Here is a 26,403-nt window from a genome sequence, read left to right as displayed (position 1 = left end):
GGGAAAGGAACTGGCTCCCCTATCCTGATGTGTGAATTTCTCATGCCGTTGGGCTTGGTGAACTCCACAATCACCTACCAAACCGACCTTCTGGTTGATTACTGTGTTTTTTGCAATGTTTAATGCAATGATGTAATATAAATGCGTGTTGTGAATAAAGCATCTCGCAGTTGGTGCATAATAGTATGCTATCCAAATGGCTGGCTATGATAAACAAGGATCAAAAAACCAGCCAGCCTCATAGTTTCATTTAATATGTGATTATTCATTATTATGAGTGTAACATTGAGATTCATTTATGTATAATTTTTTGCTGAACCTGTTCACCTGAAACATATTGCTCAATTTAATGTGCAAAAATATTGATGACCTTCCTGATTCTTTATTTCCAGAGCTTTCCCATCATGTAAATTTGGTGATAAGTGCTTGTATATTCATCCCAATTGCAAATTTGATGCTGCCTGCACTCGCAAGGATTGTCCATTCACGCACGCATTGCCTCGCTCCATTGTTGCGGCTCCTGTTCCACGTAAGCTGAAGTTTTCTTGACTCATTTTACCTATGCATAGAGAATTTCATTGATTGTGAGATTGGTGAAACATCTAGGGAAACTTCAGTTAACACCTGCCACTATTTTTATTCTTTTAATTGATATTATTATTAATTTAATTGTATGATGTCAATTAAAAATATTTGATTGATATCAATATATGTAATGAGAATTGTTCTTTGCGTACATTTTTTAAAGACCCTTCTTCACACTCATGGTAGTTGTAGTAAATTTTCTGAGTGGGCGGTATTTGAATTCCTGAAATAACTTATACTCTTGGTTTTTAAATAATTCACTCAAGCTTTACTTTGTGGAATAGTATGATACCCATTATTGGTACATAATTAGACACTTCGTAATTTTCTACATAGTTTTTATTTTTTAGGTCAAATGTGATATGACAGCATCATGGCCACAGTAAAGTTACCCTAACATTGTGGCATCTATATCTGTTAGAAAAATAAAAACTTAGTGAAAAATTACAAAGTTTATAATGGCCAACAATTGCTATGTGTTAGGTGCCTGTGCTTATTCATTAATTGAGTTAAATGAGAACTCTTGATATAACCAGCACTCAAAATTTCTAAAAAAATTCAACTATTACCAATGCCAATTTTATGCTCACTTATTAGCCGATTCAAATGCAATTAAAGGATAATATAGTCTTCACTGAGGGTCTTTTTTATCGTAGAGTGTAAGGATCTCATCCAGGATATTATTTATAAAGATTTGCCCTACTTTTTGACTTGATTTGATTTTCATAACATGTATTGTCAAGTTGCAACAATATATTTGAAAAAGTTAAAATAAAATTGGGTTGAATATTTTGAAAATCATGGGAATTTGCTATTCGAATCACATTATGGTGTGCAAGTCAGGAATTCTCAAGAAGTGCAATGATCCTTTTAGTAGTGAGATAGTTTGTGCCGGGCCAAGATGCTTGCAGACCCTGACAGAAATGGAGACTATTATGAGGAACCAGCTTTGGTTCCACCATTTGAATGCAAAGCAATGAGGGATGGTCAGCAACTGCTGGTCTCACCAAATGCACAGCATCGACTTCCTTCCGAAGCAATTTGGTCTTGTGGATGATGTTGATGGTTGACCAGAATCAACCCATGATTTTCTGCGTTTAGGATTTCAAAGTATATCCACTTTTCATTGCCAGTCACAATCTAACGCAAGAATGATTTCCTTTTTTGTCTGCCAAGCAAGATTTTGCATGTGTTTTGAAGTCGCTCCATCTGCCCATCGTCCAATGCATGTGGCACCCATTTTCCGAACTTTTGAACCTTTCCCATGGCAGCACATGGAAATGGCTGATTGAGTAAGACCCAATTGCTCGGCAAGTATTTTTTGCAATTGCGTATCATCTTCGTCCAAAAGAGCCTGCAATTGATGGTCCTCAACCTTCCTGGGCCGATTTTCACGCTCCTTATCGCTCGGGTCAAAATGGCTGTATTTAAACTGACGAAATCAATCTCTGCGCATTGTTTCTGATAAAGAGCTGTAGCCATAGGCCTTAGTGAGCAATCGATGCGATTCAGCAGCCGATTTCTTCAAATTAGAGCAGAGCTTCCCACGTAGCTCTTTTTTAAACAAGAAACTTGACATTATCACCTAATGAAAATTTAGGTTGTTGTATGAAGTTGCTGATGATGTTCATGGATTATGTTGTTTACAGATGTCAATTTTCTAAAAACATAAGAATGGCGTGTCCATAGTAACTTAATAGCTTACTATTGCCATCTGTGAGTAAACGGTGGATTTAAGCTGATGCACCCGGTACACCCTTTTGCACTTTTCCAAGGACCCCTGGAAAAAGTGTAAAATGTGGGGCAATGTAAATAGTGGGGAAAGAAGACGTTTCAATGTTGGAAATGTTCTTTTCTCCTATCATTATCGAGCAGGATGAAATTTACATTTCTGAGTAATTGAGGAAAACTTAACTCATGATCTGATCCGATCTACCTGTCCATTTGACCAGAGCAGTCTGTTGTCCAACTTCAAATTTGTTCAAAGAAAATAAAAATAATTTTGATTCAGTGTAGTTTTGATGTGATAGAGCAAGTTTCAATGGATTTTATCGATCAGGAGTGCATCGCTGTTATATCTGTTGCCTCAAGGCAGTACAAATGATCCCAGTCATCTGTCACCAATTTTGGCACTTTTCTAACTTCATCATGTTTGGGTCAGAGGTCACTTTCATTCCTCATAATTTCAACGTTTGCGCAATATGAGTAGTTTACCTCAGGTGTTATCGCAATGCATTAATTACGTAGCTAACTCATAGTCGGTAAATAATGAATCCGTTTCTTAGCACGAATCCTTTCCTGGCGGACAGAGGTTATGAGTTCAAGTAGTTCACATTCTTGCCAATAGTAGCACTCCGCGCTGCTTTCCATATTCAAATTCTTCACTAAAACATTACTGCTCTCTCTTATCTTTTTTTGGGCGTATATTTGTATGAAACAAAGTCAAAATAGTTTTTTACCAAGGCTGATCTACATGAGCAACTGTTTTAGAATGTGTATTTTTTTTAAATCCAGCACAGTGATGAAAATAGCAAGAAAACTGAAAATGAAATTGAATGAATATGGGGTACTGCATACGTTGGAATAATAGGAAATTGCATGGGATGTGATAAAAAAAAAGTTGTGAATTTTGGTAAAACTTAAATTCTGACCATGCAAATATAGGTTTCGTCTGTATTTGGTATGAAATTTACAACTGTCTACATTCCCTGACACAATGATAATAAAAATATACATTGAAAACTTGTATTAATATGCAAACAAAGCATAGAATTATTGAACCCATAGAAGCAACTTAGAAGTATAATGTTTCAATCACTCAGAGCCTGTCCATTGCTTGATATTTCATCAGCAGTTCAATCTAGCACCAAACCTAGGTACTTCTTGAATGTCATAAACTGCTCAACAATGTTAATAAAACATTACATTCATTCTTTTTACCAATTTCTTTATGTGCCAAAAGGCTGATCTAAACCGACCTGCTGGATGCAGAATTTCTTCTGGACATTGCAAATTACATTCACCATCTTTTAGCAGCACACCATCTAGCGACAGTTTTGTTAGGAAAAAGAACAGACTGACTGTATCGAGTAATATTTTTATAATAATTAATGAACCTGTTACAGCTTAAGGAAATATTAGTTAATATATTGTCTAAAAAGTAAGAAGCTCAATTTATTCTTTCCAGGAAAGAAACTGTAGAGCAGGCCTATTGCATCACCTTTATATAAATAATATGCAAGTTATTTCTTCAAATATATTCTTCTGATCAGGATTCAGGCTTTGCCAGCGTCCTGCTAACTAGGGAGTTAATGAGCCACAATGTGACCGGTAACATTTCAAATACTGGTCAGTTTTGTTTGCATCAGGATGAACTTAGGATTTAAACTTTGTTCTCAAGCAGTGTGCACGGGAGGAAAGAGTGCTTAAGTATAAGCAGTTGCAAAAATATCAGAGAAACTGGGAAAAGACAAGGAGTCAGTGAATGTGTCTCCAGTAGTGATTGTCATAATTTCCCCATGTTTAGGAGTGTCAATGCTTTATCGTGCTTAAATAGTAGTATTTCTCTAATCTATACTCCAAATTTTTAAAGGAAATGGAAGAATTTAAAATGTATGTGCTTGGCAGTTAATGGGTACTAATTAACTTTGGGATAGATCTATACACATCATGAAGTAGAACTTTGTAATGTGCAAGTATTTACTATTTCGTGGCCATTTGTTCCTGAAAACTTGCAATGGTCACTTTAATTTTATCTGTTATTGTAATGTAAAGTGTTCTGAATTTGGAAAATTTTCTTCACTTTAAATGACAAAACACAATAAAACTGAAACACATATGGCAGTGTATTTTTTGTTCATTATGTGAGGTGCTTGTTAAGCAGGATTCCTGGGTATATCATTTTTCCCCCAGAAATATTTGCAAAGTAATACGGTCAATGAGTATTCATTATACTTTTAGCTAAATGCGAACTGAGGGAAATGGTCAACCATACCATGTAGGTGCAACAGATTGGCTGTAACTGGGTGATAGATACATTTATTTGATGAATTTTATGGTTTAGGCTTCACAGCATGTAAATTATTTACATTTATTAGATATTCAGTGTGGAATGGGGCTCTGGCAAGAGTTTAGAAAATAAGTTAGATAAATATTCTAAAAAACTGAGGAAGATGCCACAACAGTAATTTGCAGCGGAATCATCCCCTAATGTGCATTACAATGCAACAGTTTCAGAGTGTAAAGGTCATTCGCCTTGACCAGGATTTTAAGCCGGATCTCTCGATGTCTTTGGCCGAGTTCTCTAGCCAGTTAAGCTACCCTAAGAGGCATCTTCTTACAATCTGAAATTTTAGAGACTTTAAAGGAACGAGATGTCATTATCAAATACCATACAGGGTCATGGGTTATTTTTGTTGGTGCATGTTACACCGAAGTCCTTGAGGTTGAAGCCAACTTTAAACGGAAAGGGTTTACCTTTGACCAATTCTTAGAAAAGCAGGACAAATTGTAAGGTAAGAGGCATCTTAACTGGCTACAGCACTTGGCTGGACATAGAGGGATGCAAATTTGAATTCCGGTCTAGGCAAACGCTTTTTACTCCTTGAAATTGCTGCATTGTAAGTTAGATAAAGTAAAAGATCAATGCCGAAGTGTTACATATTGGGGGGTGGGGCAAAGAGAGGAAATTTGGGGTGAAACTGGAAAAAGCTATGAAATATGTATGAAGGAGACATTGAGGGGTATTTTAGTGTGGAATTCCATGCTAGACGGGAGAATGATTGGGGAGAAGAGAATAGTGGAATTTTGGGTGGATTGAAGGTGGGAATATGGAGGACTGAAGAAGGAAAAACGTTGGGCTAACCACCGAGTTCACGCTGAAGGAAGCCCATGACTACAAGCAGGTAATGATTTGTTAGAAAATTTCCAGAACCTGCTGCTGCCAATTAATGAGACTCACTATGATGATGATGTTGGCAATGGAAATCATGATTTTTAGGCAGTAGAATGTTTGTGGTCAAGTTCTTTATGTTAAATAGTAAACTTCGTAATATTTTCTTTAAAATTAAATTCATGGCAATGTAGTTAATTAAGTGAACACATTAATAATAAAGTTCAATTAGGACCCATTGTTTTCGTAGCATGTATTATGTATGAGGCGTATAAAAAGAGTAAGGTCCATTTGATTATGAAATTTACAGGTATGCATTAGAAATCGTTTATATTGACCGTTTTAGTTTCCTAGTAACCTACTTCGCTTTTGTGCAATATCAGTGTTCACTTTTAAGCACTTTTCACAATGCTGCACCAGCTCTTTAATCTTTTAGCATAGAAGTTTGCTGGCTGGGAATTGAACCAGTTCTTACTGGTGGCCTCTTGTTCTTCATTATCTTAAAATCATTGTCCACCAAACCGCTGTTTCTTGTGTAAGAAGAGGAAATAGTTTGTAGGTGCGATGTCGGGACTGTTGGTAGTGGCCCAAAAATGCTTGTCCTCTCAACATTCTTTGCTCTTTGTGTTGGTCGTTCAGCATTTGGTACCCACCTTTGACACAGTTTGTGATATCCAAGCTTTTCCATATCAACCGCATTAGTACAAGGTATGTCCTTTAGGAGGAAATTAACCAACCATAGCACTAATCATCAATCGTTAATCATATTGCACTTGTTAGCCTTTTTGTGGAATGATTTTGTCCGTCTGGATACTGGGACTCCACTCCTAATCATGGACATTTCTGTGGCCATTTTTGAAGTATGGGCACCATTGTCTAACCTTTCTTTAGCTCATTATTGTTGGTCCATAAATTAGGCACAACTTCTGATGAATTTTGGCAGTAGAGCCTTTTACACTAAAAAATGGAATCAAGACACTAAAAAGTCATGGAAAGTATCTGAAATGTGACCTGAGTAAAGAAGCTAAAAATGGAAACTTGATGCCCCAATATTTCTTGGCGTTTGTTACATTAATGTTTTCTGTTTCTAAAAGCTAGAAGTCATTGTCATTACTTCTAAAATAGCAAAACCTTTATGTGAAATTGAGACAAGTTGATGGTGTTAACATCTGTTTATTATTATTCTCAAGGACTAGGTAACCATGGATCACGGATGAGATGATTACAAGGATGGATGAGCGGAGAAAATGGAAGAATGTAAATACAAAGTTAGGCAAAATGAAATACAAAGAATTAAACAATAAATTGAGGTGATAACATTAAAATAGGAGGGCAAAAACTAGAGCAGGTAGAAAAGTTTACGTATCTCGGTAGTGTTTTGGACCAACACGGTCAAAGTAGTAAGGATGTAAGGAGAAGAATTGCGCTAGGCAAAAAGGCTTTCACAAGGAGGAGGGAGTTGATGATGGGGACATTGAGTAAGGATGTTAAGAAAAGACTCATAAAAACTTTGATTTGGAGCGTAGCTATTTACGGCGCGGAAACGTGGTCATTGAAGCAGGAGGATAGACGTAGACTGGAGGCTTTTGAAATGTGGGCGTGTAGAAGAATGGAGAAGGTGAAATAGACAGAGAAGAAAACAAACGAGGAAGTACTTGGTATGGTGGGCGAAGAGAGTGGCTTGTTGAGAGAAATCCTATGGAGACAGGAAAAGTGGATCAAGGGGGTATTGACCGGCAGTGGGATGTTGAAGACTGTAATAGAGGGGAGAATGTTAGGCGAACGAGGAAAGGGAAGGAACAGGATAGGGATGTTGGATGGGATAAAGGGAGGAAGAAAGTACTCAGAGCTGAAGAGGGACCTGATGTAGAGTAGGATGTTGTGTTTTGCTAGGGGTCACAAATTATTTAAGTAGTAATTATGTCCATCCAAAAACCTACCTCAACCGGTAGATTACCTCATAATAATTATTCTCAATGGGCAAACTGCAAGGACAGTTAGTTGACTTAGTCCCATTCTAATTGTGGTCACCCAGCTCTGGGAGCCTCAAAGGGGCCTAACCCTGTATCTAACATTTCCATTTGTTTTTTGATACAGTACATTTCTTGGGATCATCTAGAATTAAGGATATCATTTGTGAAATTTTAATGGAGGGATTCTCCCAGTGCTGGCATACGGCTCTTGTTATGATCTGAAAGCTCTGAGCGACAGCCTCCTTATTGGTTTTTTCTTCTCATTTTATTGATTTTATGAAAAATATGTTCACTCTTTTTCAGCTCCGACCCGGTTTCCTCCCAGACCCATGGCAGTTCAGTGCAGGTTCTTCCCAAAATGCACAAATGTCAACTGTAAATTCTATCATCCAAAGGTAAGTGCACATTTTGCATGGTGCTAATAGTTAGGTTTACAAATATCTCATCGTTTCAGCATCATTTGCTGCTTCAATATGCATGGATTAATTTTAAAGTATCATTTAGTTTGATGTTCATTGAGTGGAATCACAGTTTGAGGGTGGTCAAGTTTCGGACCTAAAAAAAATGAGAGGCATTTTCCTTCAAATTTATATTTTATGCCAACATAGTCGTCTTTTAAGGTGATACACTTTTTCCAGCGATGCTCTAAACTTTTTTTACCCTTCCAAATGAAAGTTGAGGTCTTTCTCTGCAATATAGGCATTGACATATGCAATAACCTCCTCGTCCGATGTGAAACCTCTGTCCTCCAGGCAAGACTTGAAGGTTAGGACAAAGGCGTGGGGACCAGATCTGGTGAATATGGCGAGTGGTCGACCAATTTGAAGTGCAATTCGTGAATTTTAGCCATGAAGATCACTGAAGTGTGAGCAGGTGTGTTGTCCTGATGGAAAAGCGCTCTCTTCTTATAATGCAGTCATTTTCTTTGCAATTTCTGCCTTTGCTTGCCTAGCAGTGACTCTCCCATTGTTGTTTTACCATTCTGGAGATAATCAATGAATGCAATTTCATCACTATCCCAAAAAACATCTCCATCACCCTCCCAGCTGAAAGAGCGGTCTTTGACTTTTTCAGAGGAGGTTCACCCTTCACAGTCCACTGTTACGACTGCTCTTTTGTCTCGGAAGTGTACGATAGAGGTGGATCCAAGTTTCATCCACAGTTAACAATCAATTTAAAATATGACTCTTTGCTAAAACTACTCTAAATATGGTCCTTGGAAATTCTCATTGGAATGCATTTTTGGTCCAAAGTGAGCCAACGTGGCACCCAGCGCGGGGATAGCTTATGCATGTCCAATTCTTCATGCAGTGATGACAATGGCATTCTTTCCACTTGCCCATAGCCTCTGCTGTCTCTCTCTGCCCTTAATTCAATGGATGTTCTGGACCATGTGGTGAAATTTGTTGATGTTATCGGTGGTAGTCTCAGGTTTTGGCTGTCCCAAGTGCTCATCATCAACCAAGCTGGTATGGCCACTTTTAAATTCGCCTGCCCTAATTGTAATGGCCTTAAATGATGCTGCGGAATCCCCATACACAGTTCCCATCTCTTCTCTGATTTGCAGAGTTGTGTTGCCTTTTAAAAACTAATATTAATGGCAGCTCGATACTAAATATTTTCCATTTTCACAAAAATCCTCACAATCACGCCCTTAAATGATTGTCTAACAACAACTGAGTGTCCAAGATAGCTGATATTTTGGTGAGGACCTTTGAACGCGTGTGCAAACACATTCTACAACAATTGTTGAAGAGTGCTGCCATCTTCATGTTGAGGTCGGAAACTTTTCATACAACCCTCATATGCTCTTATGGTTTCAGGCTCCATTTTGTAGAAGTATTTATAATCCACATTAAAAGATTTTGTACTTCTCCACAGACTTCAGACCCCCACCATTAACATCCCACCTTGCTCACCCCCCAGGTATAGCAACCCCCCTCCCCTATTTCCCAGGCATATATATTCCAGTGCGGCTTTTCAAGAAAAATTTACCTGATGATTTCGCAAGCCGGTGACTGCTTATTGTTACTTAAAATGGAGTCTGTGAAAAAGTACAAAATCTTTCAATATAGAATCACGACACTATTGAAAACCTATCACCAATCAATAAATGGGGGTATGCCCAAGGAATCTGATGACAATGGTAGTTTTTGTCTTGTGATAATCCTCAAGAGGGTGGTGTAGAGTGCTCCACTCCTGATTGGAGGGTCTAGGCTTGAATCCAGGTGAAATGATGAGATATTTTATTGCATATATTTACATCAGCTGAGGAGAATCTTTGAGTATCATTCATCGTGCTTTGGTGATGAACGGAGATTCATGTTGCACCCTACATGAAGGCGAAAGATCTATGAGGAAGCAAGAAGGGAAAATCAGTGCACGTTATTGCAAGGTGCAGTGAGGACATTTCTAATTGAACCAGGAAAAAATTGAGAGAAATGGAAATAATGTGTGGATAATCTTCGAGGGTGCGGCGCTTAAATCCGGGCAAGCACGCGTTTCCAGTGAGAATGAGATTTCCTCGCCGGATTAGAGAAACCTTCCCCAGACTTTTCCGAAGCATTATACTTAGCCACAATATCCATTTTGAGGCCATTATGACTGTTCAATAGATGCCCATAGCTTTCAAGAACGCCAATCACAACCATCAATGGAACTACGATGTGGCGGGAAATCCAAATTGAAATTCGTCCGGTTTTAAGCGCCGCACCCGATTGTGAAGTTATTAGCATAGCAAATTTAGACATTGGAACATCTTCAAGGGAATTGAAATCAAATATTCTGTACCGTGCCGTGATATTTCGGAAACTGGAGAATTTCCACGTAAAATTCTTGCATATTGGAGAAAAAATTTAAAATTTCCAGGAAATCTCTACTCTTTATTTAATTTTTTAACATAACCAATTTATTTTATTAGTAAACATAAAGAAAAACTTGATATCTTGAAAGTTGATTCGTTAGACAAAGAGAAGTCACGTAAAAATAATTGGATATTACCACTAGTCCGCGGCGAAAGGGGGGAGAATTAGAAGCTGCAAAATTTGACTGAAATGTATTTAGAGAAATGCAGATACTTATCACCTTCCTCAATAAATCCTCGTTTTCTTTGAGAAGTAAACACATTGTTTTGATTTAGTAATCTCGGAAGCAAAAACATTTTTGAAATACATATATCGTGAGGGTTAACTTAAAATTTAATCCTAATGGAAAGAATCAGAAATTAGAATCATCGGGTTTGAACATTCAACTCATTTAGAAATAATAATAATAATTTGGCCCGTTCGATTAGAATTGGGCAATTTATTGTTTCAATTTTTTCGGGGTACCTTATTTTTAAACACCCAATACAATTTCGTTAATTTTTACAAAATACAAAATGTGAGTTACCTGCCCTTCCTTTCCGTCGTTCTCTCCGTTCCCACTTCATCTTTTGTAGATAAATCTATCCGATATTTTCCTATTCGGTTCCTCGTGTAGATATTTCCCAATTTGTTTGACGATATGCAATTATCCAAGAACAGCTTCCAGTTCGCGTCTTTCCTTGGTATAATGAATTGGGCCATGAAGGACTCTTGTGTATTTCCGTCTCCTCCTCCATCATGCATTCACACGTCCCTTACTTTTTATTCCCTATTTTCTTGAGTTATAATCTAAGCTCCCCGAGTCCTGTTAAAATTTGTGCAATGTCTTTGTAAGTTTCAAAGTTGATCTTCATTCTTTCCTTTCATGCTAGGTAGGAATTGTCCGGTTGTTTTCCCCTATTCTAATGTTACCCGTTCTCAATTCGCCGACGGCAATGCGCTCTTATATCAATGCACCTTCCTTTTCCTGCTCCATTTCTCAGTCGGAGACTAAGTTACATCTCCTCGAGTAGCCTCTGCCATCTGCCTCATCCGTGACTTGATTTTTCTTTCCTCTGTTGAGAATGTTGTGTCATTTATAAACGTAGGCTATTTAACGCCACGGTTACAGTCAACTTCTCTCTCTCTCTCTCAAGCGTGGTATTCCTTCGAGTGATTTGTTTGGGTGGCCGTGACGGAGCGGATTCTCCACGTCCAAGCCACCGAGTCCGTGTGTGAAAATGGTGGTCACTTCTTTCGTATTCTATCTCCTCGGCCGACCGAGAGCCCTTCAGCCCAGACTGGGAGAGTGCACCCCTGCCCAAGAGGCGCTCCCAGTCCCTGCAAAGGGCCCCTGCCTTTGGAATCGCGAGATCGTTATGGGCGCCTTCTCCTGCCTCCTCAACGTGCCCTCATTTTACAGTCCCCTTTTCTCGAAGTCTTCTTCAGTCGTCTTATACCTCATTACGAAGCTTCATCGTGTTGAGTTTGGCAACAAGTCCCACCACGGGAGAACTTGCTTTTCTCTCTTATTTAGCGGACGTTTCTACTTTCCGCACTTCAAGGCTCTTTGGACCCCGCAATTCGAGATTTGGCGGTTTTTTGTTTTTATGCAAGAGGTTTTTTGTCATAAATTTCTCCAATTCAAGTATCAGGACCAACTGGTTCTCTGTTTTTGTTTAACCTTATTCGTGAAAGGGTGGCTCAAGGATGAATGCAGCTAAATTTATACTGGTTTTATGCCTGCCGGGGATTTCAAAAAATTTAAATTGAGCAAATTTCAACATCAGGAGGTTCAAAAAAACAAATTTAATGAGCAGCGAAATGTTGGATTTGATCATCTTAAAAATGATGCTGTGGCGCCCTGATTGAAAGTGCATCGATGCCAGAAAGTCAGGATAATCGGTAATTGTTTGTCTATCGGCAGCTAGCGTACGCTTGCACGCTACTCATGGCGTCGAAGAGTGGCAAGGTTAAGGTCCTGCAGCCGAAACTTGATCCCCAGTGATTTGTCTATCTCTTAACGTCAGAAAGATTATTTCTTTATGTATATTTTTTTATTTATATATACCCTACAAGCCAGCGCCAGTGTGTGTGGCAGGGGGTGAATACACACCAGAATAATTTGACCCGAACACAACCCCACCGCGAGTGGACTATGTTATTATGATCCCTTATCGCTCGTGGAAAAAATGACATCATAAACTGTTCTACACTTAATCTCTTTAATTTTAACATTATGATCTCTCCTACCGTAATACGATAGGGGTAATAATACATTTTCAATATCACTGCTAGAGAGTCGTCCTTCCAATTTATGCGAGAGATTTAATCAGTGGGGATCGAGATGGTGCGGGGGCTAACGTACTGGCTTCCCACCATGAGGGCGCGGGTTCAAATCCCGGCGGTGTTGAATATTTTTCAGAGGTATCTCGATCCCTACTTGAGGTGCTTTGTGGAGGGCACTTGAGAGTGAGTACACCGTCCGTCGGATGGGACGTTAAACTGCGGACCCCTTGGCACCTTTCGTAAAGAGTAGGCTAATGCCGACGCCGGGTTTCTCTCCACCCTTCATCCTTTCCTGTCCATCCCCCATGGCGCAAATGACCTTCGCTGTCGGTCGCCTCCCCTAAAAACTACTACTACTTTAATCTGTAATTCAACCTTCGCTCCATGAGTAATTCCCATTCTTGTTGCTCTAATATATTGGATGCAGTACTAAGTTGATCATAACGACGTTTTACAAATCTAGCTCCTCTACGCTGCACGCCATTAAATTCGGCAATTAATCCAACGTCATGAGGATCCCACATACTAGCAGCATGTTCTAAATTGGGAATAGCTAGCGAAAGATAACATATCTCTTTGGCCTTTTAATCACATCTCTCCAGCCCTCTTCTAATAAATAATAATTTTTCTTGGCTTGTCCACGTATTTCCCGTGGAATCCTCCCTCCTCCTCGTGGAATCCTCCTTCACCCTGGAGAGGTCGTGAGTGAGGGTAACGCCTAGGTATTTAATCGAGTCGACCCATTCCATTTCGGTGTTTTCGATGCAGTAAGTGTTCGGGAGGGAATCGCTCTTTTTCCGAAAATTCATCACTACGCTCTATTTTAAGTTTAATTCTAATTGCCCAGTGTCGCACCAGCGTTGTGTAGCATTAACATTATCTGACAAAGCTGCTGTGTCCCCAGGATCACGGATATCACGGTATACCCCTGCATCATGGGCTAATAAACGTATCTTACTAGGGACTACGGAGTCAATGGCGTCAACGTAAAGTAGGAATAAAAGAGGTTCGATAACACTTCTCTGGGAAACACATGAAGTAACTTCTACTGGATTTGAGCTAACTCCATGTATGACTGCTCTTTGTACCCGACCATTCAAAAATTCTTTAATCCAACCTCGGATGTTTATGTCTATGCCATATGCTTTTAGCTTTGCGAGTAGTTTACTATCTGGTACTTAGTCGAAGGCCTTCTTAAAATCTAGAAAAATCACGTCCACTGGAACATTGCCTTCTCCCGAAATAAGAATATCATGGACAAAAAGCATAAGTTGTGTCTCGCAGGATATACCCTTTCGGAAAACGTGCTGCTTTTCATTAATAACTCCTGGTTATCGAGTTTTTTCACGGTCGAATTAGCAACTATAGTATGTGTTCCATAACCTTGTACGAAATGGATATGAGGGTAATAGGTTTGTCATTGCTCGGTTCCTCCTTGTCTCCGTTTTTAAATTTTGGTGTTACGTTAGCCGTTTTCCAATCACTTGGAGCCTTTTGATCTACCAGCGACGTCTTAAATATGATTTATAGATAAGGCGTAATTTCGGAAGCTAGATCCTTAAATATACGAGCGGGTATTTAATAGGGACCGGAGGATTTATTAGGCTTAATTTTTTTCAGAAAACATTCTATTCCATTAAATGAGATTTCAATTTTTGGGCATCGGTTGACCGGCACGATTTGGTAAGCTGTCAGGGGTATTTATTCTGTGAGCTATTAGTTAAGACGCTTTGAAAGAAGGAATTTAATAAGTTAGCCTTTTCCAAACTGTTGGTTACTTTTTCGCCTTTATCTTTTTCGAGCGAATGAACAGTTGACTAATTTTCCTGGGCCTCACTGACGAACGACCAAAATGCTTTCGGATTCTCAATCAAATTTTCCAATTATCTTTTCCTTTTGAATTCGCTTAACGCTCTCTGAAATTCCTTCTTGGCATACGCCCGAGATATCTTTGACGTCGTAATGCTTTTCTAACATTCGCGTTGTACAGTATAGGAGCCGTGTTATCTTTTTGCTGCTGTTGTTGGATGGCTTTCGTGCTGCACATCCTGGGGTGTAGTTGTTTGTTGATTTATGGCATATGTTTTTGCATGAGTATTGGATGAAGGGATTTTTGCATGCGTGTGTGCGCTGCTGTGGGTGTAATTTTCCATTTTGTTGTTTTGCATGTGGTATTGTTCCTTTTTACGGTTGGTGACGTAACACCCCACGCCCTTTCGGCGGCTTGCGGGGAATTGTGTGGGTGTAGATCTTTTATAAATTTACAGGGAATAAACTTGTTGATTGCTGAGCGCGTGATCTCAAGGAAGTGATTTCATGTATCCTCAGTATTTTGGTGATTGCAATCTTTCTTAAAATTTGCAAATTGACTCTGTAGGCCATTATAGTCCCCTTCTTTAAGCGAGTACATTTTTCTTTTGGCTTCTTATATGTGACCCCGTATAGCGAACACTTAGCATTTACTGTCCTGTGGTCACTAATTCCTTCTATAGTTCCTATTGTTTCGTCTTTTTCGGGATTGCTCGTTGCTAACTGATCAAGAATATTAGCGCCCCTAGTGCGTGAAGTGACAACCTGATGCAAGGAGTTCAACGTAAAAGAATTCAATAGCGATTCGCCGATGTCTTTGTCCACCTGTTTTAAAACCTAATGTGCTCTAGTCAATAGCAGGGATATTGAAATCTCCACCCATTTTGACGTCGCGATCATTGTGTTGGGATGAGAAACCTTTGATTCGCTGATCTTATTCTAGTTTTGATTCATGTCTGTCGTCCGGCGGTCCGTAAAATGCGTGTACATAAATTATTTTGGATTGAGGACTTTAAATTGAGCACGAAACGCGTTCCAAACCATTACCTGGAATTACCGCAGCACTGCTGACGCAAGAATGTTTTGACTGCAATAAAAACACTGCCCCCGATTCTATTTGTTCTCTCATTTCTGTAAAAATGGAAAAGGATTTCGGGATAAGTTCACCGTCGGCAATACACCTTCTGTCTATTTACTATTGTCTACGAATAATTATATCTACGCCTGTGCTTTGAAAGAGGTGATGACATTCTGCGATTTTGCTTTTTAAATTCGGAAATTGGCTATTAATTAGGATAATGTTTACTAGAAATTACGGTGTTTTTGAATTTTTAACGAGGATCGCTTCCTTAATCTCTTATAAAATTTGCCGTCTGGTGCTGTCTGATTCGTGTTTAATGCACTATTGCTCGCCCTACCCTCACTTCATTCTAAGGTTCATAATTTACCAAAGAAGACTTTATAGACTCACTCATTGACCTACACGCTGATCTACACTTTAATTAAAAAAAACTATTTATATTTACTTGGAGGTAAATACATACAAACATTGCGTAAGTTTCCTCCTAATTTCCCTCCGCCTCTCGTAGGGAAATGGCACGCCTCTTCTGTCCCCAAATGTAATAAACGGACAGGCCTCAATCGCATTGCCTTTAGTACTTGGGCGCCACGCTGCCGCCGATGTGGTTGCTCGTGTTGGCCTGTTTACAGTCGTCTGCAACCGGCATGCGCGAGGCGCTCTCTCCGCTGGTTGAAAATGTGGTAGACGAAGAGAAGTCATTGTTTTACGAAATCCGAATAAGACAGACAATGGGTTTATAATGATAGAGTGGGATGTTAAATAGAAGGAAGAATTTTACATGAGGACGGCTAGAAGACCAGTGGTTCTGATAACTGAATAAGAAAATATTCTAAGGCGAAGGAGAGTGAGACCGCGTGAAGCATGATAGTTGGTGGTGATCAGGAGAGCCCAAGTCCAGCGTGGCGCCCAAGTACTAAAGGCAATGCGGTTGAGGCCTGTCCATTACGAACCGCATACCGATGCCGGCGAAGTTCACCTGCCTGCGGTATGATACCGCCCAAAATGAGCCTCACCACCCGGAGCGATTACGAGCCGCAGAGTGATTCTGCCTGTCGGTATTATACCACTGGGAGTGGTTATCACAATCCAAAGCGACTATGAACGAGTGTCGGACGGAGTGATACCGCGCTAACGGGTCGGAATCACACCCCGGCCAGGGTTTCCTACCTTAGTAACTCCGCCTGTGTTTATTTTCAAAATGGCAGCGGTTTGTTTACATCGGCGATCATCACGTGACCCATTAAAACCATTAGAGTTGAGCGTATGAGTGCGTTCAAAACTATTATTTTGCATTAAAAATATCCAGAATGGTTGAGGGAAAAATGAAGTGAAATTAGCAATTTTGGTTCTTCGAAAAAGTATCTGGTAAAAACTATGCTGAACTACTCACTCTATTTTATGAATGTAATGTCTAAATTAATTTTGTTTAGCGATACGTATGTTATATGCGGCATATATTTAGTTGATTTCAACTCAGAACTTGTTTGATTTTTTATTGTAAATACTTCTCTTTAATTTGCATTCGTCGCTTGAGCATAATTGGAGAAATAATGCATGGAATATCGTTTATGTTTAGAATAAATACTCGAAAGGACATAATTATAAATAAGTGATGCAGGTAATCACTTTGAAATAAGTAAAGATGAATTTGTGGAACATTCCGTCCCTGTATGTGATATATGTTAGGTATTGATTTGTGTGCGCATAATTGTGATTTGCCAAATCTATTCCTCTATTCTTTAGACATTCTTGGTTAAATATCGTTAATTTTGCGGTGCTACACTGAATTATTACTCTTCAATGTTTATGCTATTAAAAATAGGTATGATCCCTTTTTCAATATTAAATGAGGCAATGAAGAATTTGTGAGCTACTTATGTGATCTGATAAGTGATTTTTTAGCTAATTATACTTTGGTACACTATTGTGTAAGGACTAATCTATTGCTTTAATATTCTTTTTAGTCATCAAACATTTTAATTCATTAGCAAAGACATTCAAGAAAACAGTATCTTGTTGAAAATGAAAAAGAGGTTTCTTGTTTATTGTGATCTCATGGGGGCAATTACCGTGGGCACCTTTCAAAGGCCATTAATTTACTGATTTATTCATATTAACTTGCATAGGTCACTACCTTGTGTGATGTAAAACCAAGGGCAAGACTCCTACATTGATTTTTCAATGGAATACGGTGAGAAGTTTCTCAATCTAAAATATCAAACATAGAATTTCATTGAGCATTGCCGTGATCAGTTCAGTCACAGTTTACATAAAGTGTGCAATTAGGTATCTGCAAATGAAATGATTTGGAAAGGGTAAATGTTTGTAGTTTATTCTGTTTCATTTGAATCTGGTAAACTGAATTGGGAAAAAACTAGGGAAACAGGCTCGTATAAAATAAAATTTCCATTCACACCAAACTTGATGTTGGATGAGCTGAGGGCTCAAATGAATATGATTAATGATCATACGTTGGTTGCTTGAGTAAGCAACCAATATATGTATTGAGCTTAAATCCCCCCTTTAGTAAGATCTATGTGGAATGACTTAATAATGGAAAATTACTCTACAAACAATTTAAAGCATGGAAGATGGATTAAAATAAATGGAAGCAAGATAGGTATAAATATGATATTCAAAAATATTTCAGCAAATTGGGTGTTGATGGAACTACTGTAGTGATGCCCAAATATTTTTAATGCAATGCCAATCATCTGCATGACTAAAAACTTATTTTGAGATTAGAAATAAATTATGAAAGAAGTATATCTTTCAAATATCTCAATGACTAGGTCTTCCTCTTTCCTTTATTGCGTCTACTCTGCCCCAATGAGATTTACGAGGGTCATCCGGAAAGTAGTACCCGTTCGTGAAATAAAGACACAAAAGTAAATATTAACAAACATAAAAAATTTTATTTGAAAGAGGATACTTTAAACTACTTCTCAACATAATCTCCAAGCAAATTAAGGCATTTGTCATAACGTGTGACAAGTTTCTGTATTCCTGCTGCATAGTCCTTCGCCGCCAGCTCATTGAGATACGCGAGGGACCCATCTTGCACAAATTTTTGCATAATGCAGATGGTGTTTAACAATTTCATGAACAATTGTTCGAGAAACATTGGGAAAATGCTCACAGATGTCATCAATTGTGACGCGCCGATCGTTCCTCACGAATTCGTCAACTGAGCTCACCAGTTGGTCTGTAATGACAGACGGTCTCTCCGAACGCTCATCGTCGTGTGTGTTCCCCCTCCCCATGTTGAAGTTGCGACACCACCGCCGAACAGACGACTCGTCCATTACATTGTCTCCATACACCTCCTTTAATTGGCGATGAATATCACATGGGCGAACGTTTCTTGCATTGAGGAATTTAATCACTGCCCTCACTTCACAACTGGCGGCGTTCTCAATTTTTTTAAACATTGTAAACAATCACAGAAACAACACAGGCAATGCTAGCGTCACGCAACTTGGCTCAGAGAAGGCAGACAAGCCACTGAAGCTATCTGACCTCGTCCAGCAGCTACTCGCGTCGTCAGCACTTCATGCGGCACGAACGGGTACTACTTTCCGGATGACCCTCGTACATGCAATCTCGGTGCATTACAGGGTATCGTGCACATAAGCATAGGAGCTATCAAGCATTCTGATTCCCCCTCTTTTCTGAGGATGGCTTGGCTTTCAACAACCCTGTACAATGCTACAATTATCTTGTAGGCTTATATGAAATTCTTCAACTTAACTGAAATGCCCTATTTACCTGTTTATTCTGCTTTCTCTAGCTTCTATCAAAGGGTACTTGTCTCACTCTGTCCAGAACTTCATCAATGCTTGTTTGTCCTGGTTATCATCAATATAAGCGCCAACACATTTAAAAATGCAAGTTTTCTCTTTGTATTTTTCTAGCATGGCCCATCTTTTTCCTTTTACAATGCCACAATGTTTGAATAAGTTTGCATAAACTGTTTACCGTTCTTCCAGAATTTCCAGAATATTTCCTAAATCTTCTTAATACAATTCTTGCACGAAATTGTGCTGTATATATTTCAGCCTTTTACAATTTGTTCCATCTCGATGCGAAATCCTCGTTTCCCATTATTACATCTGCAGTTTTCTTTCTTAAAAGTTTTTACATCAGCCCTCAGTCCATATTCCTCTAATTTTCTTATTTCCTCTGTTCCCTGCAGTCTGTATACTATCATACTCATTTGTTTCCTTTTACATTTGACTATTTTCTGCATTGTTCCAAGAGAATATCTATCTTGAGCCCTTCATGAGATCTCTGTTTGGCCCTCTGAACTTAATGCTTTGTTTCTGTACTCAGCCTTATATACATGAATGTTTTTGGATCCCTCTTTGTGTTAATTTTACTCTGCTGATTTATTTCTTTGAAATTTATTGAAATATCTTTTTTAATTCTTGTGACTTTTTTGAAAATAAAATAAACTTTGAAAAATAAATAAACTCTAGTAATGATAAATAATGAACACAGTTGTGTAAGACCCAATCTATTCCTCAAATTAAAAATCAATAAACTATAGTAATGATCAATAGTGAACACAATTGTGTAAGACCCATTCTATTCCTCAAATTGGAATGCTGCGGTAGGCATTTGATTTTTTATGCTTATCAAACCTGTCCATTCAACAACCATCGAAGGACTTTTTGAAATCCTGTCTCTCCCTTATTAAAAATCCGCAATGTATGCCTTCAGAATAGATGAAACATTTGTTGTTGTTATTTTTTCCATTATCCTGGATAGATAAACAAATAATAAGGATGAAATGTGTGTAATAATGTAAGATGAACCTCCTTTTTGTTGTTTTCCTTAAGCTTAGAACCTTAAGCTTAAAACCAATGTACTCAAGTAAAAATTTAAGAATCAAAGAATGAAAATAATAAAGGAATGCTATTGGCTGTGAATCTGTTAATGTATTTCACACATATCAGACAAAACAAGAGTGATCTGGGATCCTCTAGTTAAGAGGGATCTGATCGATAGGTTGTTATGTTTTTGTGTGATTAGAATTTGTGGAACTTCACCTAGTGGTATGCTTACCTTAACCTAGTGATATGCTTACCTTTTGGAATAAAATAATTCAGTGAATAAGGATATTATTGTTTCTACAACTTCAGATTCATCCATGTAGACATTGAACTGAGATTTGTGCTACCTAAAATGCTTTAAGGATTATCAGAATATTTTTACTGGGCCATAAATCAATGGTAATAGTAAAATAGGGTGTGGTAAATTGAAATATTGAAACCCCAAAGTATGATCAAAATATCAATGCTAAGGCATGCAATTAAAATAACTATAATTATATTATGTAATCTGAAAACATGAAGTCACTTAATTGCCGTCTAATACTTACAGGTATATGACAATTTAACTTTCAGAGGCAAAAATAATTCTAGGAGTGTCTTTGGGAAAAATATTTGGTGCTATTTTGAAAGAAACATTGCACAAGATGTTCTGGTATGAAGATGTAGTACATGAGTACAAAGAATGTGATTGTTTTCCAGGGAGAATTTTTCAAGTTATTATGAAGTTAAAAATAAACTTAATAATTTTTAGTTAATTTATCCTGGTGTACATTTCCCGAATATAAATTTTAACTTAACTCTCACACATTAAGTTCATTAATTAAAAACCTAATTTTCCTCACTTATGTATTCAACAATCTTCATGTTATTTAAAGGTATATTTTTGGTGATTTGCTGGTGTTAGTGCTTTATAATTGTGGTGCACAGATGGAACTCTAAAATTACACTTTGCAGCTCTTTGTGAATCTTGCACTACTCTGATTTAGAAATTTTGTTTCATGATATGAAACCATTTTATGCTCGAAAGTGTAGAAGGGGGCAACGAGGAAGTGTAACACATGTAATTTACACATAACTTGTTCTGTGGCAATGATTACCATGTGAAATCCTCATGTGTATAATAATTGTCAGTTTGTTTTATTTTTTTAATGCCAATAGCAGACAAAGTCTCACTTGTACCGACCGTCATTTTCATTGGAAACATTCTCTCTTCATAATGAGGGCCTATTTTTAGAGCAGCTGGGTGGTGAATATTGACAGAAGTTTAATCTATCATGTGGGCAATAGTGAACAGCTGTAAGGATATTAATTAAAAGCCCATGCAACTATAAATTAGGTGTCACTTGGCCACAAACAATTGTCATAAGCTATTGTATGCATTAGATACGAATCATTGTTTAAGCCTGTTTTACTTTAATTTGTTTCCAGCCGTGCCGATTTGGGAATGGCTGCAACAAGTATGACTGCCCCTATATGCATGAGCGCGAGCCAATCCCAGCCAAGGAGAAGCTGAAGTGGGTGTGCCCGACCAAAGCCTGAGGAACCTGTCTGAGCGGAATTCCGTCTGATAGCAGGAAGAGGGCCGTTGCTACCCTCACGGAGCTGATGCCATCTGTGCTCATTTGTGATTTCGCATGTCGGACACAAGGTTGCCACCTTCATAAATGCCTCTCTATAGTGTGGTGGAAATCATTGCCTTCTGTTCCTTCCCTCTGTCATCCTCACTCCTTGGATACGTGTGAATATTCTTCTCCTTTTGGCAAAATTTAATGTTGAATAACATTATTTATTACCTGAAAGGATGAGTCCTCTTTGAATTAAACAAGTAGGAATAATTTTCATTATCCAAGCAATTATTTTAATTTTTTGTGCCTTTGCAGTTACCACTGAGTGAAGGTGGGTTCCTGCCACCTAGTCGATTCAGAATGTCTCCACCCGTCAAATTGGGCAGTCTGAGGAAATTTCCCAATTGCAAATTTTGTCAAGGGTCAAACATTAGTTATTGGTACAGCCAGATTAGGAATTGTCATAATTCTTGTCCTGTTTTCCTTATCCCTTATGCAGTTGTATATTTAAGAAATAAGTTTTTAAATTGCAGCCATTAAGGATATGGTATTAGTTGCTCCAAACCTTAATGCCCTTGTTATGATACTTGCAGGTGTAGCGTACGTACCTGCATTTTTCATTATTTCAAAGCTTATTAGGTGTTATATGAGTGCCTTCCATTATAGATCTGCTAGAATCATTCAATGCATTGAATATTGGTGCTGCACTGATGAGATAAAAAATGTTAAAATGGATTTAGGATATTTATGATGGGAAGTGTTGATATATAATGCTAACTTATTGAGGCAGGCATGGCATTCATTATTTAGGAGAGTGTCGTCGTATTGGTGCTGGGAGTATTTGCTCTAGTCAGAATGGTGGCAATTGTGCAGGAGTTTGTGTTGTCCATTTTTATTTATTCATGAATTCATTTTAATGGTTCTCTATCATGGTTTCTAATTTGCTTGATATTAATCATGGCCATATGAGTAATAAAATATGGATGAGGAATATCTCTTCTGTCTGTACACAGAGCAATTTAGATAGTTTTATTTTTTACCCCATGAAAGGTAAACCTCGATTAAAACTTGCCCAGGCATAATATCCACATGTGCCTATATATTTAATTTGTTTGTTGCTGTATTCTCTGTATTTATTGCACTTGCAATGCATTGGAAATTAATGCTGCACTGATGACACATATGTGGGTTTAGAAACTTGCATTGTATTGATCTACATCTGTGGAGATGTTGTTAATGGATGTTATAAAACAAAATGTCAGTGAAAATAGTCAGCATAGCTGTTAGAAGCAAATACCTCATTATAAGTTTTTACTGTGAAAATTGTGTGAGAACAAATGGAGACTGCCTTTTATAGTGCTACAGAAGTGTAATGATTTCTATTGGAATTGGTTAATCCTTAGAAGTCTTACATAGCTGTAATATATAACATGCAATTTAGAAAACTACAAAACCAGGTCAATATAAAGAGGGCATTTTGGAATTATTGCTTTGAATGAAAATTATAAAATATTCTCAAAAGTTTATATTTAATTGATCCTCCATTATTTAACAGGCTGTAATAGATTACGAGGATTATTTTTAACCTGATGACTTTATCTAGGTTATGGGGTGACTTCATCATGCTCTAAGATCCAATATGGGCTTCAATTCCTATCCCCCTAACCCGAACGAGAAATTGCATTCATGGAAAACCACAACTTCTTGTTACCGGAAAATCACTCAAGTTGGTGTTAGCAGTATTTGTCCAGATCCAAGGAATTTCCATTCACTGGATTAATTTTGTACGCACCAAGTTTTGCAGCCACGCATGAAAGTGATGGCATTCCCAAGAAAGGGGGAAATGGGCATGGTAATGGGGATATTAGAAGGAGAGTTGTGTCAGCAAAAGAAGCATTTACAAGGAGAGAATTGGTAATGGGAAAACACTAAGTAAAGATGTGAAGAGAAGATTATTTCATAGGAAAGACTTTTAACTTTAACATAGAAAATATGAGCTGAACTTGGGTCTGAATCCAGTGTTGGAGGCGAGAGGACGTGTGTAACTAAGAGGCTTTTGAGATTTGGGTTTTGTGAAGAAGTGAGTGAATAAGTTGGACGGAGGGGCAAGCCAATTCGCAATGTGGTGGGTGTTGAAGTTTCAACGGAAATCTGGAAAAGACAAAAAAGTCTGTGTAGGAAATATTTGAAAGGGCATGAGATGATGTAGGCCGTGATAGAAGGGAGAAAGGTTTGCGAAAGGATTGGAGGAAGCAGAAAAATAATCTGTTTAGACTCTATGAAGTTAGAATGAATTTGCAAAGAAATAAGGAATTAATGTTGGGTGAAGGTATGTTGAACATAACATGTAGTCATTTGGAACCATGCAAAAGCTAACTTTAATAGGTAAAATAATTTGCATGAATTATAAGCTGTAGTCTAAATTATCTTCAAGTTTTCAAAGAAATTTATGGTGACTGTCGATACTGGGCGATTTAAGTTTGGTACCTATGCATTGCCTCAACAATGCATCAACAATGCATGCATTGACAAATTAATGCAATTTCCCAAATTAGCAATGCAGGCGTTGGCCCCAAATGATAGAAACATAATTTATCCCAAATTTACATTTGATGGAACGTTTAATGAATTGGAAAATTTCAATGCATGGTAGTTATCCTTCAAATATACATGGGGTTTCTTATGTTCCTGGACTGTATTTTATCGAGTGCCCTAATAATAGATTTGAAGCAATCCAAGAACAATGCATGAAAAAATTCTCGAACTAGAAGAATACGTATGATTTTCAGTAAGGTAATGATTTGCTTTAAGCTTTAAAAAAATGTCATATGAATGAGGCACTGAGCAGAGAATGTAGTTTTTCCATCATGAAAAGGGGATGAGTAATATTTCAACATGCCGGCAGGCCAACAAAAAGGGTGCTCACTTTTGCAGGTGACTTCATCCTTCATAAAATATGGACGTGGTGCAGAAACCTCAATGCCAAGTCATGAATGACAGAGGCAACAGTTCTTAAAGTACATGGAAGCAGTGTCTGCGTGAAAGGCTTTTGGGTGGAGTTTGGCATTCTATGGAACAGAGTTGTTGATGTTTGAGAGAACTTTGAAAGGCAGTGGGAGGCTATGGGCTAGTATCATGATGGGAATAGATGAAAGGCTAATACCATGGGAGGCGCATATTTGAGATCAAATTAGGGAGAGGAAGTTAACTAATAATAATAATAATTGGGCCCGTTCGAGCAGGATCGGGCAATTTATTGTTTCAATTTCAGTTTTTTTTGGGGTGCCTTATGTTTAAACCCCCAATACAATTTTGTTAATTTTACAAAATACAAAATATGAGTTACATGCCATTCCTTTCCGTTAATCTCCCCGTTCTTTCTTTATCTTTTGTTGATAAATCTTTCCAATATTTTCCTAATCGGTTCCTCTTGTAGGTATTGCCCAATTTGTTGGACGTTATGCAAATATCCAAGTATAGCCTCCAGTTCACGTCTTTCCTTGGCATAAATTGGGCAATAAAGGACTCTGTGTATTGCCGTATTTTCCTCCATCATGCATTCACACGTCCCCTCCTTTTTTTTCCCTATTTTCTTGAGGTATGATCTAAACTCCCGGTGGCCCGTTAAAATTTGCGTAATACCGTTGTAAGTTTTAAAGTAGATCTTCATTCTTTCCTTCACGCTAGGTCAAAATTGTCTGGTTGTTTTACCCTTTCTTAATGTTTCCCATTCCCGTTCCCACATATCCAGGAAATACGCTCGTATAAAATTCCTGTTCCTGCTCCATTTCTCAGTTGGAGACAAAGCTACATCTCCCAGAGCAGCCTCTTCCATCTGCTTCATTCGTACCTTGATTCTTCTTTCCTCTATTGAGAACGTTATCGGCTGTATCCCATTTATTATTTGTAGAGCTTCATTGCAGACCGTATTGTAGCTCCCAGATATTGCAATTAGGCAAGATCTTTGGGCGTCCTCCAGTTTTCTCCGGATTCTGCTGTAATTGAGTCTCTCTCCCCACACCTCACAGCCATATGCCAATATTGGGATGGTGACTCCATTGTATATAGTTCTTATGCTATTAGTGGTGATGCCAAATCGGTTTCTGCACAGCCTTCTTAAGCAGTTAAATATTTTCTTGACCTTGCCTGCTGCGTAATTTGCGTGCTCTTGGAATGTTAGTCTCTCGTCGAATTCAATGCCCAGGTATCTGAATGTGGAGGATCTTTTGATGTTTTGACCTTAGATTTTTATAGTTGGGTTTCGTGACAATTTTTTCCCGAATAGGACGTACTTAGTCTTATTAACAGAAATTTTTAATTTCACTTTCGTACTCCATGACTCCACTATATGGCAACATTCTTTTGCGAGTTTTTCTATTTCTCTCCTGGAATTTGCAGGCATTGTGATCACAACGTCATCAGCATAGGCTGACCATCTGCAGTTTCCAGGAAGGGGCTGAGAATAGGGGGAAAGGCAGGTCCGTTACTCAGTATAGGGGCAAGAAGAGCTAAAGGAATTGAATATCCTCAAG

General features: G+C 38.2%; 1 protein-coding gene across 2 annotated transcripts in view; it reads left to right on the top strand.

The window, feature by feature from the left end:
• Positions 1-23,429, top strand: part of Nab2 (Nuclear polyadenosine RNA-binding 2) — a 38,594-nt gene extending 15,165 nt beyond the window's left edge. For both annotated transcript variants that reach the window (XM_071585139.1, XM_071585140.1), the window contains 3 exons: positions 393-529; positions 7,753-7,844; positions 21,735-23,429. In XM_071585139.1, coding sequence (XP_071441240.1) covers positions 393-529; positions 7,753-7,844; positions 21,735-21,845 — 340 coding nt within the window. In that variant the 3' untranslated portion in view covers positions 21,846-23,429. The remainder of the gene's footprint in view (positions 1-392; positions 530-7,752; positions 7,845-21,734) is intronic.
• The last annotated feature ends 2,974 nt before the right edge of the window (positions 23,430-26,403 follow it).

Source organism: Hetaerina americana, unplaced genomic scaffold (genome assembly GCF_022747635.1).
Source record: "Hetaerina americana unplaced genomic scaffold, ioHetAmer1.1.p SCAF_2, whole genome shotgun sequence".
NCBI lineage: Eukaryota > Metazoa > Arthropoda > Insecta > Odonata > Calopterygidae > Hetaerina > Hetaerina americana.
This window is presented reverse-complemented; position numbering and strand designations above follow the sequence as displayed.